The 22174-nt window shown below is 37.8% G+C and overlaps 1 protein-coding gene across 2 annotated transcripts in view; it reads right to left on the bottom strand.

Moving 5' to 3' along the window:
• CUNH9orf135 (chromosome unknown C9orf135 homolog) overlaps nucleotides 1-22174 on the bottom strand; it is an 87382-nt gene that overhangs the window by 32471 nt on the left and 32737 nt on the right. For both annotated transcript variants that reach the window (XM_017543442.2, XM_017543443.2), the window contains exons 3-4: nucleotides 18811-18929; nucleotides 17841-17909 (exon numbers count right to left, since the gene is read on the bottom strand). In XM_017543442.2, coding sequence (XP_017398931.1) covers nucleotides 17841-17909; nucleotides 18811-18929 — 188 coding nt within the window. The remainder of the gene's footprint in view (nucleotides 1-17840; nucleotides 17910-18810; nucleotides 18930-22174) is intronic.

The following is a 22174-nucleotide window of genomic DNA, read 5'->3' as shown; positions in this document are numbered from 1 at the left end:
TAGATAATTAAAATATTCCATAATCTTAAAATATGTTTATGTTAATAGATAACAGTGAACTTGTTTGCCTACCCTCTTCTCACTCAAGGTTAGGACTCAAATGATATGCTTATCAGGAGCCCTGGTAGAACACTGGAGCGTTGCTTTGGGCAGAATTACCATGCAGATCAGTATTTGGGTATCTCTGTACTCATGTTAAGCAGGTAGAAACGTATCCCTCCTGTATGTGAGCCCTTCTCCCTCTCCTTATTATCACCTCCCAGCACAGTCTTATACAAAGTAGGCATCGAAAAACATCCATTGAATAATTAAATCAATAAAAATAAAATTAGAATCTAAAGAGATACAGATTAACTACACCGAGTGTGAAAGTAAATACAGGTGAACAATTAAAACATTCAGTTATCTTTCTAAAAAGGCATTGTGGAACAAAATGGAAACTTATATTGAATGATGACTTTCAGCCAATTACTCATCAAATCTTTGTGATTGCCTCCTCCCTCCCTCACTCCCTTTAAAAAAAATCCAAAGAGAGCAACAATCAATCTTTAAGTCATAGAAAGTACATTATGTACTCCCCAAATTTGAAATAAGATGGTCTTTTGAGAATAAAAATATGGGAAATCAACATGGATCTTCCCCTAGATATCAGCTGTAGCAGAAAGAACAAGTCCATTAGAGGAGAAATGACCTTCAGAGAAACCTTAGAAAGCAAGAGATCAGAAAGACAAGGGAGTCATTATTTCTAGGCATTGTCCTGGGGACGCAGTATCCTGGTTCACAAACAGATCCCCCTGCTTCTGGGAGCAGAGCTGGACTACGTCAATGCCAATGCACCAACCCGGACTTACTAACAGCCAACAGTGACTTAAAGTCATGTATTGGAATCAGCAGGAGCAAGCCTGTGCCAAGTGGCTCTGCTCCACCGCTCCCAGTCCTACCCCTGGCTGCTAGGCCCAAATACCAGTCTGGTCAGGGCCCGCTTTGGGATGGGATTTCCTTTTCTTAATAGAAACCAGTGGAAAAGGGCCACTCACTCTCCCATGGCAGTAACTGAGGGATGTAACATCCTCCAGTGGGTGGAAGAAGTTGGTTTTCAGAAGGAGGGAATGAAGCCAACAGGAAGAGAAGTATTTTCTAGTCTTGATTCCAGTCACCTCTGAAGACAGGCTCTTCCCCGGACTTTCCCAAAGTTCCATGAAGCACTCCAGTACTCTTTTAATAAATTGTCCTTTTTACCCAAGACAGTTTTAATTGTGTTTTTGTTCTTTACAACTGAAAGAATCCTATTACAATCAGGCCATCAGAATCTAAGGCCATTAATCATCGTAATCATGTAACCAACTCCCCTTGCTCTGATTCCAAACAGTGAACAACATTCTGATTATTGTTTGGCTTCTCATATGGTTTTTCATAGAGAGAGAATGCCATTTATTAGGCTAATATGACCATCTGGTGTGCTTGAAATTTTTATTTCTCATTATAAATTAACTAATTAGAATTCTGGTGTTTCTCGTGAAATTAATGAGCATGAGTCCATCTCCATGTGTCAGATAAATTCTGAAGTACTGATAAAACAGGCTTTCTGGAAATGTAAAACTGAAGACCAGAAGCCAGTAAATTCACCAGGACATGCCACACTGTAAGGATGCTGGGAAGTTAGGCGGCTGGCTTTCACCCTGCACCACCCAGAATTTGCCACATGTGCCCTCTTGCATCTTTAAAGGTTGTAGTTATTATACACTTTATAAGGTAGAGTACAACAAAAGATGTTTTGTAGGATAAGAAAGGAAAAGGTGTCTGATATTGGAGTTATCATAAAAGTCCTGGTATGAGTTGAAATGTCTACACACCTGCTCTAACACCAGTGGTAACATGATGACAAGATGATGTACACAAGCCCACAGAATCACAGTTTCTTAGGCTTCAAATAACCTTAAAGATCAACTGTTTCTTTTCTGTTTTGTCTAGATGGGGGCAAATATTTCATCACACCGTTTCTGGCAGCCAGAACAAGGGCATGTGATATGTATTCACTAAATCAGTCAGGTCCCATCTAGGAGTCTGAATGTGAGCACGTGACTTAAAGAAGCAAGGAATTAATTTGGAGTTAATCTTGTCACTGGCAGCAGTAGAAGCAGTATTCATTATTTAAGAAAAGCTTAGCCACAGTGGGCCATGGAGTCTACCTGTGTGTTGAGGTGAGGATGGGGGTGCGTTGTGCAGGTGAGGGCGCAATTTACGACCACTCTGGAAAACTCTGTCTCATTCTTAACAGCAACCATCATTACAAAAAAAAAAAAAAATCTTATGTTGAGCTGATACACACATCCCTGACATTTCCTCCTACTTCCACTTACTGAATTAGCCACAGAACAAATCCAAAGCTGCTGAATACCAGGCCTTTTTATTTTTTTTGAAACAGGGTCTCATTCCGTCACCCAGGTTGGAGTACAGTGGCAATATGGAGAGAAGAGTGCCTTTATTTTAAATGCTAATCTGCCATGTAACTTCTAACTAACCCCAAGTTCAAGAATGCCTCCCAAATGTCTGACTGATGTATTACTCCTTATGTAGGAAGATCTACTTATTGTAAGTTTCCTCCGTAACAACCCTTGTTCTGGAAATTATAGGCTTTGACACCCATAGCCACCTACACATTCCTTCTAGAGCAGGGATACTTTCCCCAAGATATAAGCCCGGGGTCTGGGGATTTGCAATGTGGTGATCTACCTGTACTGTGGCTTCCCAAGACTATTCTGTAAGTACTCCTGCTTGTAAGTTCCCCTAATAAACTACCCGAAACCTATGACCTGGATTTGTCTGCCTCCTCTTTATTTAGTTTCTTATTCCTTCAGCATTTGGGGGTTGCTTTGTATATACAGTCCATTCACAGAACAAGTGATTCAAGCTCACTTCAGACTTGAACTTCTAGGCTCAATCTCTCAACATTCTGGGACCACAGGTATAAGCCACTGTGCCCAGCATCCAGGCCTATTTTTTAGAGATCAACCTCTAAGAAGCTAGTGGGTAAAAAGTGGAGAAGGAAGATGCAATGGAGGAAAATTTGAATCTGATTTTAATCCTGATCCAAGCCCAGTGCTTGCTAAGATCCCTAGCAGCTTTGCAAGATGTTCTCGCCTCCCATCAAGAACACGGAACTGTGACCCAAATCTTCCAGTTTCTGCTTTGCTACTAAGCAGTCATGGAGCCTTGAGAAAGTCTCTTAACCACTCTGCATTTAAACTCCTCCCATTGTATCAGCTTCATAAATATTTATAGAATACATGGCTTAATTACTTAATGAGGAATTGAATTCTTTGGTTATTTTTGTGCTTTGATTTTCTCCTTTATACAATTTAAAATACTCACCCAAATGACCTTGCATGATTGTTAGGCAGAATGGAATAATGGATAATGCATGTGAAAGTACTCTGGAAGATAGGGAGCGCTATATACATTTAAGCATCAATGATGATGCAATGTAGTATTTAGGTTGGTACAAAAGTAATTCCAGTTTTTGCCATTAAAAGTTAATGACACAGGCTCTGCAATCAGACAGACCAGATAGGAGTTTAAAACACAGCTCTGATGCTTACTAGATAAAAAAAACTTTTGGAAAGTTACTTTACCCCTTTGGGCCCTTAATAATGGGGTTGTTGTAGTATCTATCTTAAAGAATGAGCATTAAATAAAATATGGCATGTAAAGCACTTAGCTCAGTGCCAGACACATAGCAAATGCTCATTAAACGTAGAAGAGAAAATGATACTGTAATGATATTAATTAAACAGTGGGAGGGCTTGGTTATTTGCATTTTAAACGGATTATTCAAGCTGTAGGTTGGAGAATGGATTGAAAGGGAAAGATGAGTCAGAGGAACCAGCTAGGATACCTATATTAGCAGTTGGGACTGGATCAGTAATTTCTCTTGTGCTCCAGTCTCAAATATCCACATACTATCTGATATTTGCTCTTTCTTCTAACTCCATTGGCTCAGTGAATGGCCCCACCACCCTCTAGTTGCCTAAGCCAGAAGCCTAGGAATCAATCTCAAGTCTTCTTTACCTCCATAATTAATCAAACTTTAAGTAGATGTCAATGCCTCTTTTTTTTTCTTTACTAGGTCTAAAATCTGCACCCTTCCCCCACTCCACACCACCATCGCTTAATGTCAGGCCCTTACTACGTCTTGCCTTGATATGTTCAAGACTGCAATCTCAGTTGCCTACCAATCTGTTATCTGCTTTCTTAACACAAATCTGATTATTCCTACCCTATGCTGAAAAATCTTTAATACCACCTACATGAATAAGTCCAAACTCAGCATGGCTTTCAGGCCCTGCTTTCTTAGCCCCAACATTTCTCTTTAACTTCAGCTGTCATCACTGCAAATTCTTGCTCTATGAACCATACATGCGTCCCATAGGTCCCACTCCTCCCTGCCCCTGCCCTTTTTTTCTTTCTTTCTTTCTTTTTTTTTAGACAGAGTCTTGCTGAAGTGCAGGGGGCGATCTTGGCTCACTGCAGCCTCCACCTCCCAGGTTCAAGCAATTCTAATGCCTCAGCCTCCCAAGTAGCTGGTATTATAGGTGTGTGCTACCATGCTGCCTAATTTTTGTATTTTTAGTAGAGACGGTGGTGTCAAACTCCTGGCCTCAGATGATCCTCCCACCTCAACCTCCCAAAATGCTGGGATTACACATGTGAGCCACCACGCCTTGCCTCCCTGCCTTTTTTGTACATCCTTCCTCCTCTACCTAGGGTGCCCTTCTCTCCTGTTGATCTGGCTGATTCCAACTTAGACTTCGTGACTCAGCTCAGGTGTCACTTCTACCTGGAAGTCTTTCCTGACCTTCCAAATCTGAGTGCAGTGCTCCCTTGCATCGTGCTCACCCCTAGTATGTTGTAGGATGTAGTTTGGCCCAATCACCAGTTATTCCAAATTCTGTTCTCTCTTGTCTTTCTCTGCTTAGAAGCTGAAAACAGTCATATAGCCATGGGTTACCATGCCACAGTCCATAAAACAGATGTAGGATGAAGATCCTGGGGAGAGTTTCCTTTTACCTCTTTACTTTCTCACTTCTTTCTTTCCGGAACAGATTGGGGATTGGAGCCATAGTAGCCATCTTGAGATAGCAAGGATGAAAGCTACTTAATAAGACTTGTAAAGAAGAAAGACAAAAAGATCCAAATTCTCGATGACATTGTTTAGGTGCCATACCAGTTTTGGACTCCCTGCCTTTATTTTTTATGTCAGGTGACCAAGCAAATGTCTTAATTATTCAAGGTGCTATTAGTTAGGTTTCCTATTACCTTTAGCCAAGCATATTCTTTGGCTGATACACAAGTATTAATTGGTGGTTTTTCTGTTTCATACATTAGACAAATGAGCTGATGTCTTTTGTTTCTACATTCCCAATGCCTAACTCTTCTTAGTAAATAGTATGCACTCATTAAATGGTTATGTTGAAATAATTAACTCAGATATGTGGGACAAATGTAATTTCCTCAGGCTTAATAATTTTTAAAAGCCATGTGAAAGAACAATATAAGATTTATATTTTGGTGCAATAATTTAACTATGTAACTGTCAAATACAGAATCAAATAAAATGCAGATAGCTGCAAAGATTTCTGAAAGACTGGAAAGGCCACATTCCTGTCAAACCACCTCTGTGGCTCAAAGATGCATAGTAGAGTACTATTCACTGAGATCAACTGAAGACTTTGAGTTATTATAACTAATTATTTTCTGTGACAACTACATAAACTTTAAATATTATGAAAAGCAATACTAGTTATACTGGCTCATTATTAATATACATGAGATAAAAGAAAATGTCAGGCTTAAATATAAATTCCACAGCCCTGATATTTAAAAAATCTTTGCCACTCACTTTGGGTTTTTTTGTTATTTTAAATAAAAACAGCACATGTTTAAAGTGCATGACATGATGTTTTGATCTATATTTACATATTAAATTGATTTTACTACAGTCAAGCTAATTAACATATCCATCTCCTCACACAGTTACCTTTTTTCGTGATGAGAACACTTCAGATATATTTTCTTAGCAAATTTCAAGTATGTAATACATTATTGTCAACTATAATCCTCATGCTATACATTAGATCTCTAGAATGTATTCACCCTACATGACTGAAACTTTGTACCTTTTGACCAATATCTCTTTATTTCTCCCACCCCTCAGGTCCTGGCAACCACCAGTCTACTCTCAGTTTCTATAAATACAACTTTTTAGATAAATGAATCATGCAGTATTTTCCTTTCTGTGTCTGTATTTTACTTAGCATCATGTCCTCTAGGTTCATCCATGTTGTCACAAATTGCAGGGTTTCTTCCTTTTTTTAAGGTAAAATAATACCCATCAACAGATACTTAGGTTGAGCATATATCTTGGCTATTGTGAATAATGCTGCAATGAAGATGGGGGTACAGATATCTCTACAAGATACCGGTTTGATTTCCTTTGGATATGTACCTGGAAGTATGACTGATAAATCATATTGCTGTTCTATTTTTTGTTTTTAAAAAATTTCTACACTTTTTTCCATAATGGCTGTACCATTTTACATACCCACCAACAGTGTTCATGGGTTGCAATTGCTCCATATGCTTGCCATCACTTATCTTTTGTCTTTTTGATAATAGTCATCCCAATAGGCATGAGGTGATACCTCACTGTGGTTAAGATTTATATTAGCCTGGTAATTAGTGATGTTGAGCACATTTTTAAATACCTGTTGGCCATTTGTATGTCTTGATTGGGAAAATGCCTATTTAAGTCCTTTGCTCATTTTATCAGGCTATTTTATTTTTACTATTAAGTTGTATTAGTTCTCTGTATATTTTGGATATTAAGCTCTTATCAGATATATGCTTACAAATATTTTCTCCTCATCCATAGCGCTCCTTTTCATTTTTATTTTGTTGTTGTTGTCCTCATCATCTTTGTGGTGTTTTTGGAGTTTCACTCACTCTGTAACCCAGGCTGGAGTGCAGTGGCATGATCTCAGCTCACTGCAACCTCCACCTCCCAGGTTCAAGCGATTCTCCTGCCTCAGTCTCCTGAATAGCTGGGATTACAGGCATGTGCCACCATGCTCAGCTAATTTTTTAATTTTTAGTAGTGACGGGGTTTCACTATGTTGGAGGGGCTGGTCTCAGACTCTTAGCCTCAAGTGATCCATCACCCTTGGCCTCCCGATGTGCTGGGGCCACCATGCCTGGCCTCATTGTTGTTTCCTTTGCAGTGAAGAAGCTTTTTTTGTTGTTGTTTGATGTAGTCTCATTTATTGTTTTGTTTTGTTGTTTGTTGTTTGTTTGCTTTTTGCTTTTGTGGCCTGCACCTTTGATGTCTGTCCAAAAAAATCATTTTTAAGACCAATGTCAAGATTTTTCTCAATGTTTTATTCTAGGAGTTTTATGGTTTCAGGTCTTACGTTTAAATCTTTAATCCATTTTGAGTTGACTGTTGTGCACATTGTTTTATTAGCTCATCGGTCCTCACAATTTAAACTGCTTGCATCTCTGATAGATTAGAAATGGCAAAAACTATACCCATAGGCTTAATATTAGAAGAAATAACCAAATAAGCATGATATTAAGAGATATGAATGTTGTTTAAATTATCTATTGTTATGGCCTAAAAGCAACTTAAAAATAACAACCATTTTGTTATTTCTGATTATTCTGTGGAATGATTAGCTCAGCTGGGTGGTTTTTCTGTTCTACATGATGTTAGTTAGAGCTACAGTTGTTCAGAGGTTTGACTGGGCTGGACAATCCAACACAGCTCATTCACAAGGCTGGAAGCTTGTTTTGTCTATTGTCTGGTGGCTTCACTGGAGCTGTCAAACACAATGCCTTGATTCTCCTCCATGTGGCTTCACCATGGATCTTGGCTTCTCACGGCTAGGGTCCGAGAATCAGAAAGTAGAAACTACTATTTTTCTTAACGTCTGTATTCAGAAGTTCCAGGATATCATTTCTGCCACATTCTATTAATCAAAACCAGTCACAAGGGCAGCCCAGGTGCAGAGGGTAAGCAAATAACCTCAACCTCTTTCTGGGAGCAGCAGCATGCATGTTCAGGGAGGGGACGAAGTGCTAGGGCCATCTCTGCAAACTAGTAACCACAAGATAAATCATATAAGCCTATCTTCATAATGTTAGTTTTAGGGCCTCAAGTGATCCATCACCCTTGGCCTCCCGAAGTGCTGGGGCCACCATGCCTGGCCTCATTTTTGTTTCCTTTGCAGTGAAGAAGCTTTTTTTTTGTTGTTTGATGTAGTCTTATTTGTTGTTTTGTTTTGTTGTTTGTTGTTTGTTTGTTTTTTGCTTTTGTGGCCTGCACCTTTGATGTCTGTCCAAAAAAATTATTTTTAAGACCAATGTCAAGATTTTTCTCTATGTTTTATTCTAGGAGCACACCCAAAACCACAAAGAAACCTGACTTTCCACTTGGTGGGTGTAACTTGAATGGCTACCATAATAAAGACTTACAGGAAACAAAGCATGGTCTGAGTCAGCCATCAGGCCATCAGGATGCCAAAACTTCAGCTCTAACTGGCACTATATCATGTGCTTTCACATATATTTTCTTATCAAATTATTTGAATTACCATGCAAGTATAATGATAGACTAGGTTATTGTTACCTTCCATTAAAATATCATTTGCCAAGGCACACAATCCAAACTCCAAACCAAACTCATCAGGACCTGAGTCACAACCCCAAATATGAACACCAAATATCCCACCTACTCGGCCATTTGGCTGTAACATACCTCAGCTAAGGAGGGATATCCTATATGCAAGGATAACGCAAAGAAAAATTGCATTTAGGTTGACTCTGAAATTATTTCAGTAAACTTGCCATCTAGAAAGCCATCATCACTCAGTACCAGCCAAGCCATCAATTCCAGGAAACTCAAGTTGGTGATAAGCATTCAGGTAGGATTCCTGCCTCACAGGGCAAAAATATCAAGCCAGGACCTAGCCGTGTCTAAGGAAACAGGAGCCCAGGTAGTTTAAAAAATGGAACATTTGATTCAAGAAATTTCAAAATGGATGAATAACTTTTCACCAGTATTTCCTTTATAAGCTGAGTGCTTGTCATGGCTAATTTTATATGTCAACATGACTGGGACAAAGGATGCCCAGGCAGCAGGTAAAACATTATTTCTGTCTGTATCTGTCTGTCTATTTTGCTAATCCAAAGTAGAATAGCATTTGAATCAGTGGACTGAGTAAAGAAGATTTGCCCTCACCAATATAGATAGGCATCATCAATTTTGTGAAGGGCCTGAACAGAACAAAAAGAGGAAGGGTACATTTTCTCTCTTCTTGAGCTAGGACATCCATTTTCTCTTTCACTTGGACATCTGAGCTCCTAGTTATCTGGCATTTGGACCCTGGGATTTACACCAGCAGCCCCACTAGTTCTTGGGCCTTCAGAATTGAACCAAGAGTTACACCATAATCTCTCCTGGCTCTCAAGCTTTCAGACTCTAAGAGAATTGCACCACTGGCTTTCTCAGCCCTGCAGCTCACAAAAGGCAGATGGTAGGACTTCTCAGCTTCCATAACCGTGTGAGCCCATAATAAATCCCTTCATATATATTATATTGGTTTTGTTTCTCTGAAGAATGCTGACTAATACAATGCTCAATGCCTAGGCTGCCTAAATAAAGCAATTATTCTCTCCATGTTTACAGAGGTAAGTGATGCTCAGAAAACTTAAGTATATGCTAGAGGTCTCCTAGTTTGCCTGTTATTCAGAGAAGCAGCATAGAAGACTGGCTATGAGCTTTGGCATTAAGCTATCTCAGCTCAAATCCTGACTGTTATCCCTGGCCACCTGTGAGAGTTTGGACATGTTATTTACTTCTCTGTGCTTCTGTCTTTCCCATCACAGAATGTAGATAATGATGAAACCAATTCATAGAGTTTTTGTAGGGAGTAATGAGTTGGCATATATAAAACACTTAGAATAGTGCCTGGTACATAAGTGTTATGGTTAACTGTACTTAACCATGTAAGTGTTTGCTTTTATTAGTATTAGTATAAGCTACAGAAACCCAACTCAAACTTGATAAATAAAAATTAAAGGAAAACATCAGCTCACATAAGAAGAATATCATCAGAACTGTCTTTTTCCATACCACTGCTTAACTTTATTTATAGATAGATGTTCCCACAGAAGCAGGATGTCCTCTGTAATCTGCAAACTGGAGCAGGAGAGGGGATCTTCCCCAGAACTCCAATTACGATCCTCTGAATGGCCTGGCCTGGATCTTGTGCCCAACACCTGGGCTTTTGGGGAGGTAGAAATGGGGAACAGGGTCAGCCATCCATAATATGGCCTAGTCAGATTACACTGAATAGGTAAGAAGATGTTGTCCAAAAGAAGGAAGCTGGACAGACAAAAATGAAAGGTCCTACAATGAATAAGATGGAGAATCAAGAACTGAATTACAGTCTGTCTCACTCTCGTGGCCTTTTACCACCCCACTCTCCTCTTTGAATTTTTTTGTTGTTATTCTCCCCCTCGTCTATATTAGTTCTTTCTCACACTACTATAAAGAACTATCCAAGACTGGCTAATTTATAAAGAAAAGAGGTTTAATTGACTCACAGTTCATCATGGCTGGGGAAGCCTCAGGAAACTTACAATGATGGCAGAAAGCGCCTCTTCACAGGGTAGCAGGAGAGAGAAGAGTAAGCAAAGGGGGAAAAGGACCTTATAAAACCATCAGATCTCATGAGAACTCACTCCCTATCAAGAGGACTGCATGGAAAAAAACCACCCTTATGATCCAATTATCTCTACCCAGTCTCTGCCTTGACATGCAGGGGTTATGGGGATTATAATTCAAAATGAGATTTGGGTAGGGGTATAAAGCCTAACCATATCATCAACACCATAAGACAACTTTTTAAACTTTTTTTCTTCTCAAAAAATGTTCAACAACTGGGTAGTATTTGAGCAGGAGACAAGCCATCATACAAATGCATAAGTAGAAAAGAAAGTAAATGTCTTGTACTGTACTTTGAGAAAAGAAAAATCCGTCTTACTATTTACATCTAGTTCCTTTCCTCTGAAGAGTGCCAAAGGTTTTATAGATGCTAATGTCTCAGGGGGAGGAATAAAAGAGAAGAATTTAAACTGCAGCCCAGGCTTGCTACTGCTACTGTGAAGTGACCACTCCACACACTTATGGATAAGTGCTCTATCCCAACAATGAACATTTAACTACCTGAGCTACTTCTGGGCCTCATTTAACTTGCCCATTTATGCAACTATAGATGCATTTCTCCTAGAGCCATAAAATTTTAGAGCAGGAAAGGACTTTACAGATCATTTGGTTCAATCCCTTCATTTTCCAAATGGAAATAACTGGAGTCCAGAGAGAGCTATTAGGCAGCACAAGGTAACGTAGCAGATTTATTGGAGGCCCAGAAATAGAACCCAGGTTTCCTATCCTATTTTTCTATACCATGTTCTTTCTGAAAAAAGGAAACACACATACACGCATGCACACACACATGCACACACACACACACAATTTCCAAAAAGTGATCCCAAACACTATTAATTTCTTTCTTCTCCCATTATGTGGATCACATAATGGGATTTGGGATTGAAACGTGTTAACAAGTCATTTATTATGAAATTTCAACAATATACACTAATCACTACCACCAGGAGGCAATGAAATTTGGTAAAAACTACAAGGTGCAGTAGTTAGGGCTGACCTCGTGTGAGGTCTACCTCGGGTGCTTCTCCATCCTCCAGTAGGAACTCAGTACTCCTGGGCTGTCCTCAAACTTACCCAGGGCCCCACAGACCTGCTTCTCACACAGCAAATACCCTGTGCCTGAAGTTGTTTTTCCCTATCAAAAAAAAAAAAAAAAAAAACTGACTTCTTGGACCATTATCCCGACCACATATGTTTATATATGTATATTTTTTCCTTTTTTTTTAAAGAGAAAGAAAAAGGGAAATCAAGTGAAACAGTGAAAATAGAGAAAGAACTCTATGTGTAGAGTTTAAATGAGCACTTCTGAGAAATAAGATCTTAACATAAAATTATATATATTACTACATCTCCCTTTCAAAATTGGATCTGCTTGATACAGCTCTGGTTGTAGTTTGCTTTGTTGTTTCGGTTTCTGATTGCTTGTTTAATGGTCATAGACACAGCCCAGATATTTGTACTTGGAAAAACTTACTTTCTAGAATGAATTAGCTACAATCATCTGGTTCTATAGATAAATCATCAAATGATTTTGTATTAAATAATCAGATATACAGGGCCTTTTGATAATTAGTGAATTTATTGTCCATGCCTCATAAAGAGTACTTCCAAATTAAGTAAAGGTCACATAAGAATGCTCAAGAATCAGGTAGGAAGGCAAATAAAAACTCTTAAATTGACTTACTAACTATATTCACTTTTCCTATATGCCATAAAGGAAATGTGCCTCTCATTACTTTTCTATTCCTCTACTGTCTCTATCCACGCAACATAAGTTATCCATATTAAAGACTCCCTACACATGCATCTGTATTATTAATAGTTTGACACAACATAGGCATTAAAGTTGTCTGAGAGGTCTTTGAGCCTCCTGGACTGTCACTCTGCCCATCACTGGCCAATGTCAATTCCTTGGAGACTCACTGATGGGAGATCAGCTCTCAAGGAAAATAATTGCTTTAACTCTAGACAAGCTCAATCCAGACTCAAAGTCTATAAATTTGGTATTTAAAGTTTAAGTCTTTGATATCACTTTAGTGTCATCCTAACTGTTCCCTATATTGTAATTTGTTTTTCATCTATCTCTTCCATCTGTGATGCACATGGAAGGAATTATTCACAGAGTCCTTTTCTTTAGTTAAGGTCAGGAGACAAGTCCTGGTGGGGCCAAACATTCTAGCTGTTCTGATTTTCAGTGAGTTTCACTGAGTTGTTTGCTATCAACTTATGGAGGAAAGGTGTTATGTCTCCTTTACATTGGTCCAAAATAAAGTAGGTGGGACATAGGTTGAGTTATGAGAAAAAGAGTCAGTCAAATGCCATTACAGCATAATGGACATTATCTAAAAAGTGAGATAAGTGCATCAACCTAATGTCTCCTTAATAACAAAACTATACCTTATTCTGATTTTTTTCTGCCTTAGAAGGTAACCTAAAGCTTAAATTTACCTTATGATTATAGCCTTTCTTTTATAAGTTGAAGCACATTTTGGTCCATTGAGCAAACTCATTCTTATTCATTGCCTTTTAAAGTTGACATTTAACTTTCACAGCTGTAGAGCTGGCAAGAAGTAAAAGATTATTTAATATTCAAGAGAGCAGATTCTAAAACACCACAGCATTCTACTGTATGAAACATTCTATAATTAGTATATATTAACTGAAAGAATTACATATGGAATTAGTGGAGGCTGGTTGAAGGTGTTTATGTATTTATTTCATTGCTAATATTCATGAATCAAATAAACAAATGAGTAATTCTAGCAATTCAAACTAATTAGGGCTGATTTTCTAAAAGACTATGTCTTCAAAGGCATTGACCAAAAAGAATTGAGAACAACTTTTGGTTCTAAAGGCCTTGAACCCCTAAATCAAATAAGACAGGAATTAGCCAAATCCCCTTCTATTATCATTTGCTGTTCAACATCAGAAATAATGAATCTATTAACTCAGGAGATAACTGTGGTGTATTTGCTGCAGGTTAGGCTCTGGGGACTGGTTGTGATAGTCTTTCCCTTCAGAGCATTGAATTTAGCAACAACAAGAAGAATGCAAATAATTGCAAGAAATATTAATAGTGTTTGCATAAAAGAAGCACACAGTGCTATGGGCACCCACAATGAGAGACCTAACCAAGTTATGGGGAGTGGGGTGGCAGTAGGTATGGGAAGGTCATCTGGGGGAGGTGGCAGATCAGATGAGACTTGATAACATCAGAGTTAAGATGAACATAGAATTTTGCTTCCCCCAAAAGCGCCACTAAAACCATAGTAAAGAGGCTTAAGAAAAGGCTTTTTTAACCCATAAGAATATGGAGAGCAGGAGAAGGGACAAGAGAGACAAATTTGGGAAACTCAAGAGAAGATGTATAAGTGGTTCCTGACTCAGCAGAAAGCTGAATGAATCCTAAATCAGCAAAGGCCTGTGGGGAGAGCTATCTGAAAAGTAGGTGATGATCTAAAGCTCCTTCCCCTACTGCGGGGTAACTGCCCCTCTCCTCCCTTAGCAGAAAGCTAGAAATTTATTCATCTGTGGGGTAAGAAAGTCCTTAATCAAAAACACAATTCAATTCAGTGACCATGCATAATGCTGTATTCATATTGATGTCCCAGTCCAATTGCCTTGCTCACTCTAAGAACACAGGCACCAGCCCACTCTTTACTCTTCAGAAGGGAGATTGAAGAGGCTTATCTGGGAATATGACCAGCCCTAGAGGAGAGAATAACATAGAGTCATGCCAAATAATGAGATTTCAGTCAACAATAGGCTGGACAGTATGTACTGTGAAGACTACATAAGGTTATAATGAAACTGAAAAATTTCTATTGACGTTGTTTCCTATGTAATATCATAGCACAATGCATTACTCACATATTTGTGGTGATGATAGTATAAACAAGCCTACTGTGCTGCCAGCTATATAAAAGTAGAGCACATACAATTATGTACAGTATATAATAATACTTAATAACAATAACAAACTACTGTTACTGGTTTATGTACTTACTAAACTATACTTTTTATTTCTATTTTAGAGTATATTTCTTCTACTTTTTAAAAAAAATATATTAACTTTAAAACAGTCTCAGGCAGGTCTTTCAGGAGATATTCCAGAAGAAGGCATTGTTTCACAGGAGATGACAGCTCCATGCCTGTTATTGTCCCTGAAGGCCTATCAGTAGCACAAGATGTGGAGGTGGAAGGCAGTGATATTGATAACCCTGACCCCGTGTAGGTCTATGCTAAGGTGTGTGACTGTGTCTTCATTTTTAAGAAAAAAACAAAGTTAAAAAAATTTGAAAGTTAAAAAAATTGTTTAATAATAAATTAATAATGAATAATAAAAAGCAGATGGGGATATAAAGAAAGACAAATTTTATACAGTTATACAATGTGTTTGTATTTTAAGCTAAGTGTTGCTAATAGTCCAAAAGTTAAAATAAAATAAAATAACTTATAAAGTAAAAAAGATGCAATAAACTAAGGTAAATTTCTTTTTGAAGAAAGAAAAATATTGTTGATGTATTTTGGATGTTTGACCTCTCCAGATCTCATACTGAAATGTGATCCCCATTGTTGGAGGTGGGGGCTGATGAGAGCTGTTTGGGTCATGGGGGTGGAACCTCATGAGTGGCTTGGTGCCCTTCTTGCAGTAATGAGTTCACATGAGATCTGGTAGTTAAAAAGACCCTGGCATCTCCTCTCTTGCTCCCTCTGTCACCATATGACATTCCTGCTCCCTTCACCTTCTGCCATGAGAAAAAGCTTCCTAAGGGCTCACCAGAAGCCAAGCAGATGCTGGTGCCATGCTTTTACAGCCTGCAGAACTGTGAGCCAAAAAAACCTCTTTTCTTTATAAATTACCCAGTCTCAGGTATTCATTTGTAGCAGTGCAAAATGGACTAACACAATCGTTTTATAAATTTAGTGTAGCCTAAGCATATGGTGTTTAAAAAGTCTACAGTAGTGTTTAGTAATGTTCTAGACCTTCACATCTATAGACTCACCACTCACTTGCAGATTCACCAAGAACAACTTCCAGTCTTGCAGGTTACGTGCATGACATGTTTCCTATACAGGTGTACTATTTTTTATCTTTCATTCTGTATTCCTACTGTACCTTTTTATGTTTGGATAAATAAATACTTACCACTGTATTATAATTGCCTATACTGTTCAGTACAGTAACATACTGTACAGGTTTATAGCCTAGGAGCAATAGATTTTACCATGTAGCCTCAGTGTGTAGTAGGCTAGACCATCTAGTTTTCTGTAAGTACACGCTATGATGTTCACACAATGACGAAATCACCTAACAACACATTTCTCGGAACACATCTCTGACATTACGCAATGCATGACTGTACTGGTACTATGGCTTCTTTGAAATAATGACCCACCTAGATCCCTCCAGGGAAGCTCCAAGGCAACAAGCCTCAGTCACAGGCTCAGAGCCCCATCTCTTAATCATGAGCAGAGGATTCATTAGCAGGTACCTGAGGAAAATGTCTCCAGTATGGAAGATGGATACCATACAGACAAATAAAAAAACAGAAACGAAACATTTTGGAGAAAATACAGAGTATGCATGGGGAAGAAAAGAATTTTTAAAGCTATTATTAAAACTTTCATTAACATCTTCAGATAGAAAAGAGAAGATACTACAGTCATGGAACAAACAAAAAAATCCTATTAAAACAGAGGGATTCAGAAAACAAAAAGATAACTCAATGGTAGGGCTGAAGAAACAGAGAAGAAAGTAGATAGTAAAGAACAAAAAGAAAAGTGGAGAAAAGACAAGTAAGTTTTAGGATCAGGACAAGAAACCCAACATTCAAATAAAGGATTTCCAAAAGAGAGAACAGAGGCAACACAATAAGTGAAGAATAAAATAATTCAAGACAATTTCCCTGAACTGAGATGAGTTTATAAACTGAAAGGTTCACTGTGTCCAGCATGGAATTTAGTGCGTATGCATCAGTTACTGCTCTACTTGTTTGATGGATATTAACTTGCTTAATCTTCACAACAACCCTATAATGCACAATGCAATCCTTAGAATTTTGTCATGCTTGTGAGGGTATTTCCACATCATTTATCTATGCATAGTGAAACTTTGTCTTTAGAAAGATGAGTAGATAAGAATTTGTTGTTTTGTAGTAAAAATTCATGTTTTCCCACCAAAATAAACTTATTTCTTATATCAGTTAAAATAGTCTCTTGCTGTACAGTCAATTCTCTGTTCATAGTAATGTTCTATGAAGTTGTTGCAAACACTGAATTAGCAAATATTGAACCATTGATCTTAGGGGAAATACAGGGTTAGGTTCCTGCAAGACTCTGGTCACATTTTCACCAATTGAGCAATATAAAACTTTGTTTTATGTCTGTTTCTGCTTAAAAACATCTTATTTAGTATATGTTTTTGATTACCTTTGAACTTATGACCAACAACACTACAACTCATAACTGAATCAAGCTTGTCTAACACACGTGTTTTCTTTGAAAAGTACATCACAGCCTTCTTGCTCTAAGGAACATGGCAGCACTTCAGCACCGTGCTTGAGGGATGTTTTAAACAAGATGACCAACAAAAAGCAAAAGAGTTTGAAAAACGTGTCACTGAATAGACTGTAAAAAGAACACGTTTATAGAATGAGAGCTGAAACAAGAAGGCAGGGCATTACCCTGTTCAACCTCAGGGTATGGTGCACATCTGGTGCCTTAACATTTTTACCACTCTGCATATGTCCACAAATGACCATGATAGAGCCATGAGTATTGACTTGTGAGATACAAATAGGTAAATTTTACAGAGGGGAAAAATTTACAAATACAAGATCTGTAAATAATGAGGATTAACTGTTTCATTATTATTGTTATTAATATTATGCATATTAATGGAGAAAATATTTGGTTAAAGGAAAGTCTTAGATGTCATGTAAAGGGCATTTTGTTGACCTTGGCACACCCTCTCATACCTTGCCCCTGCAAACAAACCTTCTGAATCAATGAACATTTTTTATACAGTTGTGGCAGTTTAGGGACTACTAACATTTTGCTCCGATCTGGTGGATGTCTAGGTAAGACAGCTCCAAAACCTATGGGAGGCAATCCGGTGACCCTAAAACAAGATAACACTTTTTAGAAAACTTGTTAGACTGTAATATATAAACTTTCAAAGCCATGTAAAACTAATTTAGGGTTGGATTTTTATGAAAATTAATTTTTAAAGAGTTTTCATGTTTGCAACTTTTATGAAATTTGTAAAACAAAACATCCTGGCAAGTTAATGGAAATTTTAGCATTTTTGTCATCATTTTGACTGCATTTTTCAATAACTACAGTATAAGACAAAGGCTATGTGCCATTCACTTCCATGGGGAGGCACTGTGCCAGGTTGCAGGATGACAGCTATGACTAAGAAAGAGTTTCTATCCTCAAAGAACTCTCTATTCCTGAGGAAATGCCTTCATATAAATAACTAGAATGCAGCCCAACTGTCATGTAGGACATAAAATACTCAGAGGACAAAAATAGAAAAGCAATTAATTCTGATTAATGGCAGCTTACCTAACTCCTGCATGTCAGGCAATAGTTCTGTGCACACTTCGTATTTCATTTCATCTACATTTCAGAACAACCCTACGAAGTAGACGCTTTTGTAATTCCCATTTTACAAGTGAACAAACTGGGTTATAAACACCAAATAACTTTTACAGTAAATTGTAGTGCTGGGGTTCAAACCTGTATAGTCAGAACCCTGGGCCAGAAAAAAAAACATATAAAGATAAAATGACATTTCAGCTGGGCCCAGAATAAGTAGAGAGTTGACTGGTAAACAGCTGAGGAAAAGAAATTCCCAAACAGAGAGAACAGCATGAGCAGAAAGCATAGAAGCCTACGACAAATGAGCTTGCTGTGTTCCTTTAGTGTGGACCTGGGGTCACTATACCTTTTGCTACTTATACAAGTTCTTTCCTGCATGTCCATGTTCTATAAGTAAAGGAAAGTATTAAGAATACCTTTCAATAATCCCAGAGCTCACTGTTTCCTCATTCAATAGGGCCTTACTCTTCATTTCAGCCAATTCTGTGTTTAAACATACTTGTGACAACTTTTCATGTGTTTCTGATATCCAAACCTGGAAACATAGAAGTCACATATAAGAAAAATAAATTATCACTAAAAACAGTCAGTTACTAAAATATGTTTTTATTGAAGCACATTCTGATTTTAATTGTTGACTCTAGTTGACATTAAAAATAAATAATATCTCACAGCTGTCAAGTATTTCATCATAAATATGTAAAAATAGCAATTACTGTATGCTGTTGGGAAATAAAAACCAAATTAGCTGTTTCTATGAAATAGAAAGAACTGCATTCAATTAAATATACTAACTCTACCTACTTTCTACTTCTTTCTTTGTCCTTCTCAGGGTTGGTATATTTTAAATACCCTAAGTTAGAAAATGTTTGCAGCAATTACTTCATAAATCACAAAACTTCAGATACCATCATCATCACTGTCATCATTATTATTCATTCTCTATCATAGAGCATAATTCAATTAATTATTAAGCAATTATTTCTCCACAAAAAAACCTGTAAACTGTACAATGTATTCAAACCAATTGCAGAAGCATCAAGGTTAGCATCACAGGGATCATAGGAACAAAAATGGATGTAAGGGATTTAATATTTTCTCCACACAAAACTCTAGAAGATCATGAAGCTGGAGGTTCTGAGCCAAGAACCAGAACTCACCACCAAGAAAATCCATTACTTTCTCTGAAAGACTAGATTCCCCAAGACATTTATGAAGCCTTAGAACACATTAATACTAGATTTTCTGTTTTTAAAAAGAGAGACCACTCTTAAGGAAACCAGAGCCTTCAACTGCAAGAGTATCATGGCTATAGTCAGATGCTTTGGGTCCACTTTGCTTTAGTAATAAGGCTCTGCTGTAACTGGGAGTCTTAATTAAAATCATTTTGATTAAGTCTCTGGTGCTGGTTCCATGGCTTTCCAGATCCTTGACTTCTCAGAGCACTGCTCTCTAAGACCTCAAACTCTTGAATTACTATCCTCCCCGCCAAATTTTTCAACTCTGATCATATATCCTTAGCTCAACCACTGTTCTTAGATGTTCAGGTTCAATGGCAGGGGACACTACATTGGGTCTTATTTAACAGAAAAAAATATCTTTTGGGAAAAAATTAGTAGCTACCATTTGAAGGTATAAGGTTGACCAAAAAAATTAAGCTTAGATTGTTTTTCAGCCTTTTGGCTAAGATCAAGTGTAAAAATTAAGCGTAGACATGCTTTGATGATTTGTAACAGTAAAATATTTCAGCAAATCAACCAACCCTTTGAAAATCATATGAAACAAAGATGTTGCCAAACATAAAACAGAGGAGTAAAAAGAAACAGATAATCATAGAATTAGTAGAGCAAAATGAGTGCTTATTCCGTGCCAGACAATGTACTTAGCACTTTAAATGCATTATTTCAATACATTCTCAAAGCAACCTTCTGAGTGTTATGTATTAATATCAATCATGGTCTCAGAAGGGAAAAACAATCAAATGGGAATTGAGAAGAGCTTAATAAAGTATCTCTTTATAAATGTGTGGGAAGCATTAATTAAAAATCAACACTATTGAAGTACCCTGAGGTTAGCAATTGTGAGGAACTTTGGGGTAGAACAGTTATTGTAACTCAAACAACCTACAGCTATAAACTGAGGGCCACCTGATAGTTGTATCTTTCAGAACAGAAACTTGGCCACTGACAAAGCATGGTCCTGCAGGGAGGAAATCACAAGAATAAATGTCCAAGCTCCCTCTCCTCCCACCTCTGGTCACCTACCAGTGCCTCCCATGAGCCCACCCCAGTGAGAAGCCAGAGGGCAAGGAGCTCATTGCAACTAACCATATAGGTCAGCCTCTTTGGCACAAAGCAGGGTGAGAAGGGTGGAGAGTGGATCTGGAAATGCAAATGAAGAATACTTGGTATAATTTATTCTGTTTTAAAAAAGGGAAAACTAAGGCTGGAAGGGATTAAGTAATGCCCAGGCAAGTCAGCCAGAAAGTAGAAGCTCCACAATTTAAGACTCATGCAGTCTGCCTCATTCATTCATCCATCTATCTACATCTACTAAGTTCCAGGACTACACTTGTAAACAAACTCCAGAGTCTCTACTAGCTATGGCATAGTGGGTTGTAGTAAATCATGAGGATAATGGTAATAACAATAGCACATGGCCAGAAACCATTCTAAATTCTTCACATCAAATGCCTGTGACAACTCTACAATTCTCACTTTACACATAAAGAAATAAAGATATGAAAAGTTTTAGACTCTTAAGTTACAACCTTGTAAGTGGTAGAGCTAAGAATCAAAGAGAAGCCATCTGACTCCAAAGACAATTCTTAACTGCTGTTTTCTGTATCAGTGGCAAATGTTATCTTCCAATATTAGACATTCCTTCTTCATCTTCAATAGAATCCCCAAACTTTAGCTGGGTGTATGGCATTGCAGATCACATTTTTCAGGTTATTTTACACTTAGATGTGATCAGTGACTAGTTCTGGACAATTGAGCATAAGTGAAAATAGTTGTTTGCTGGAAAGAACTTCCAGGAAAAGTCATTCTTTTCTTTTCCTTCTTGCTGCCTGGAATGTGGACATAATGACTGGTTTCCAGCAGCCATCTTGGGTCCTACCCAATGATGGTAGGGCAGAAAACTGGAAGGAATTGGTCTCTGACAATAAATAGAACTTTCATACCAGTCCTGCTATCCTCCAGACCCTTTAGCTGAAATAACACAACCCTATATGAACAGTCTCTGTTGATTTCCAGTGTCTGTTGCATGTAGGCAAACCTAATCCTACACCATCTTAATGTGAAAAATCACTTTGGTGTAGAAATGTTCATAACCTGACATAAGGATGTTACTTCATAAAAGCACTTCCATATGTTTAAAAGTCTTTTGGGCTTTGTATATCTGTATATCACAGACTGGAGATTGGCAATTTGGTATGTGAGATAGCTAAATTAACACAGCACAAACTCGCAGGATAATCACTAAAATTTCCATTTAATTTACATAATAAAATCTAGTTTGAGACAAATGATAATATAGAAAATATCTAATGGATATAGGAAGCTCATTTCATAATATCATTCATATTCCCTGTTTTCCTGAGTATGAATTATTTTTAAATCCCAATTTCCATTCTTCTAGAATGAACTCTTCCCATATGTGCTGCACTTATGGGAAGACAATCCAGTAGACACATAACCTGGGTGACTAGTACAAGAAATGAAAAGACCACTTATGACTTCTCCTCAGGTTATCTATTTCACATTGGCCAGACTATTC

The sequence above is a fragment of the Cebus imitator genome, unplaced genomic scaffold (genome assembly GCF_001604975.1).
Source record: "Cebus imitator isolate Cc_AM_T3 unplaced genomic scaffold, Cebus_imitator-1.0 Scaffold155, whole genome shotgun sequence".
NCBI lineage: Eukaryota > Metazoa > Chordata > Mammalia > Primates > Cebidae > Cebus > Cebus imitator.
This window is presented reverse-complemented; position numbering and strand designations above follow the sequence as displayed.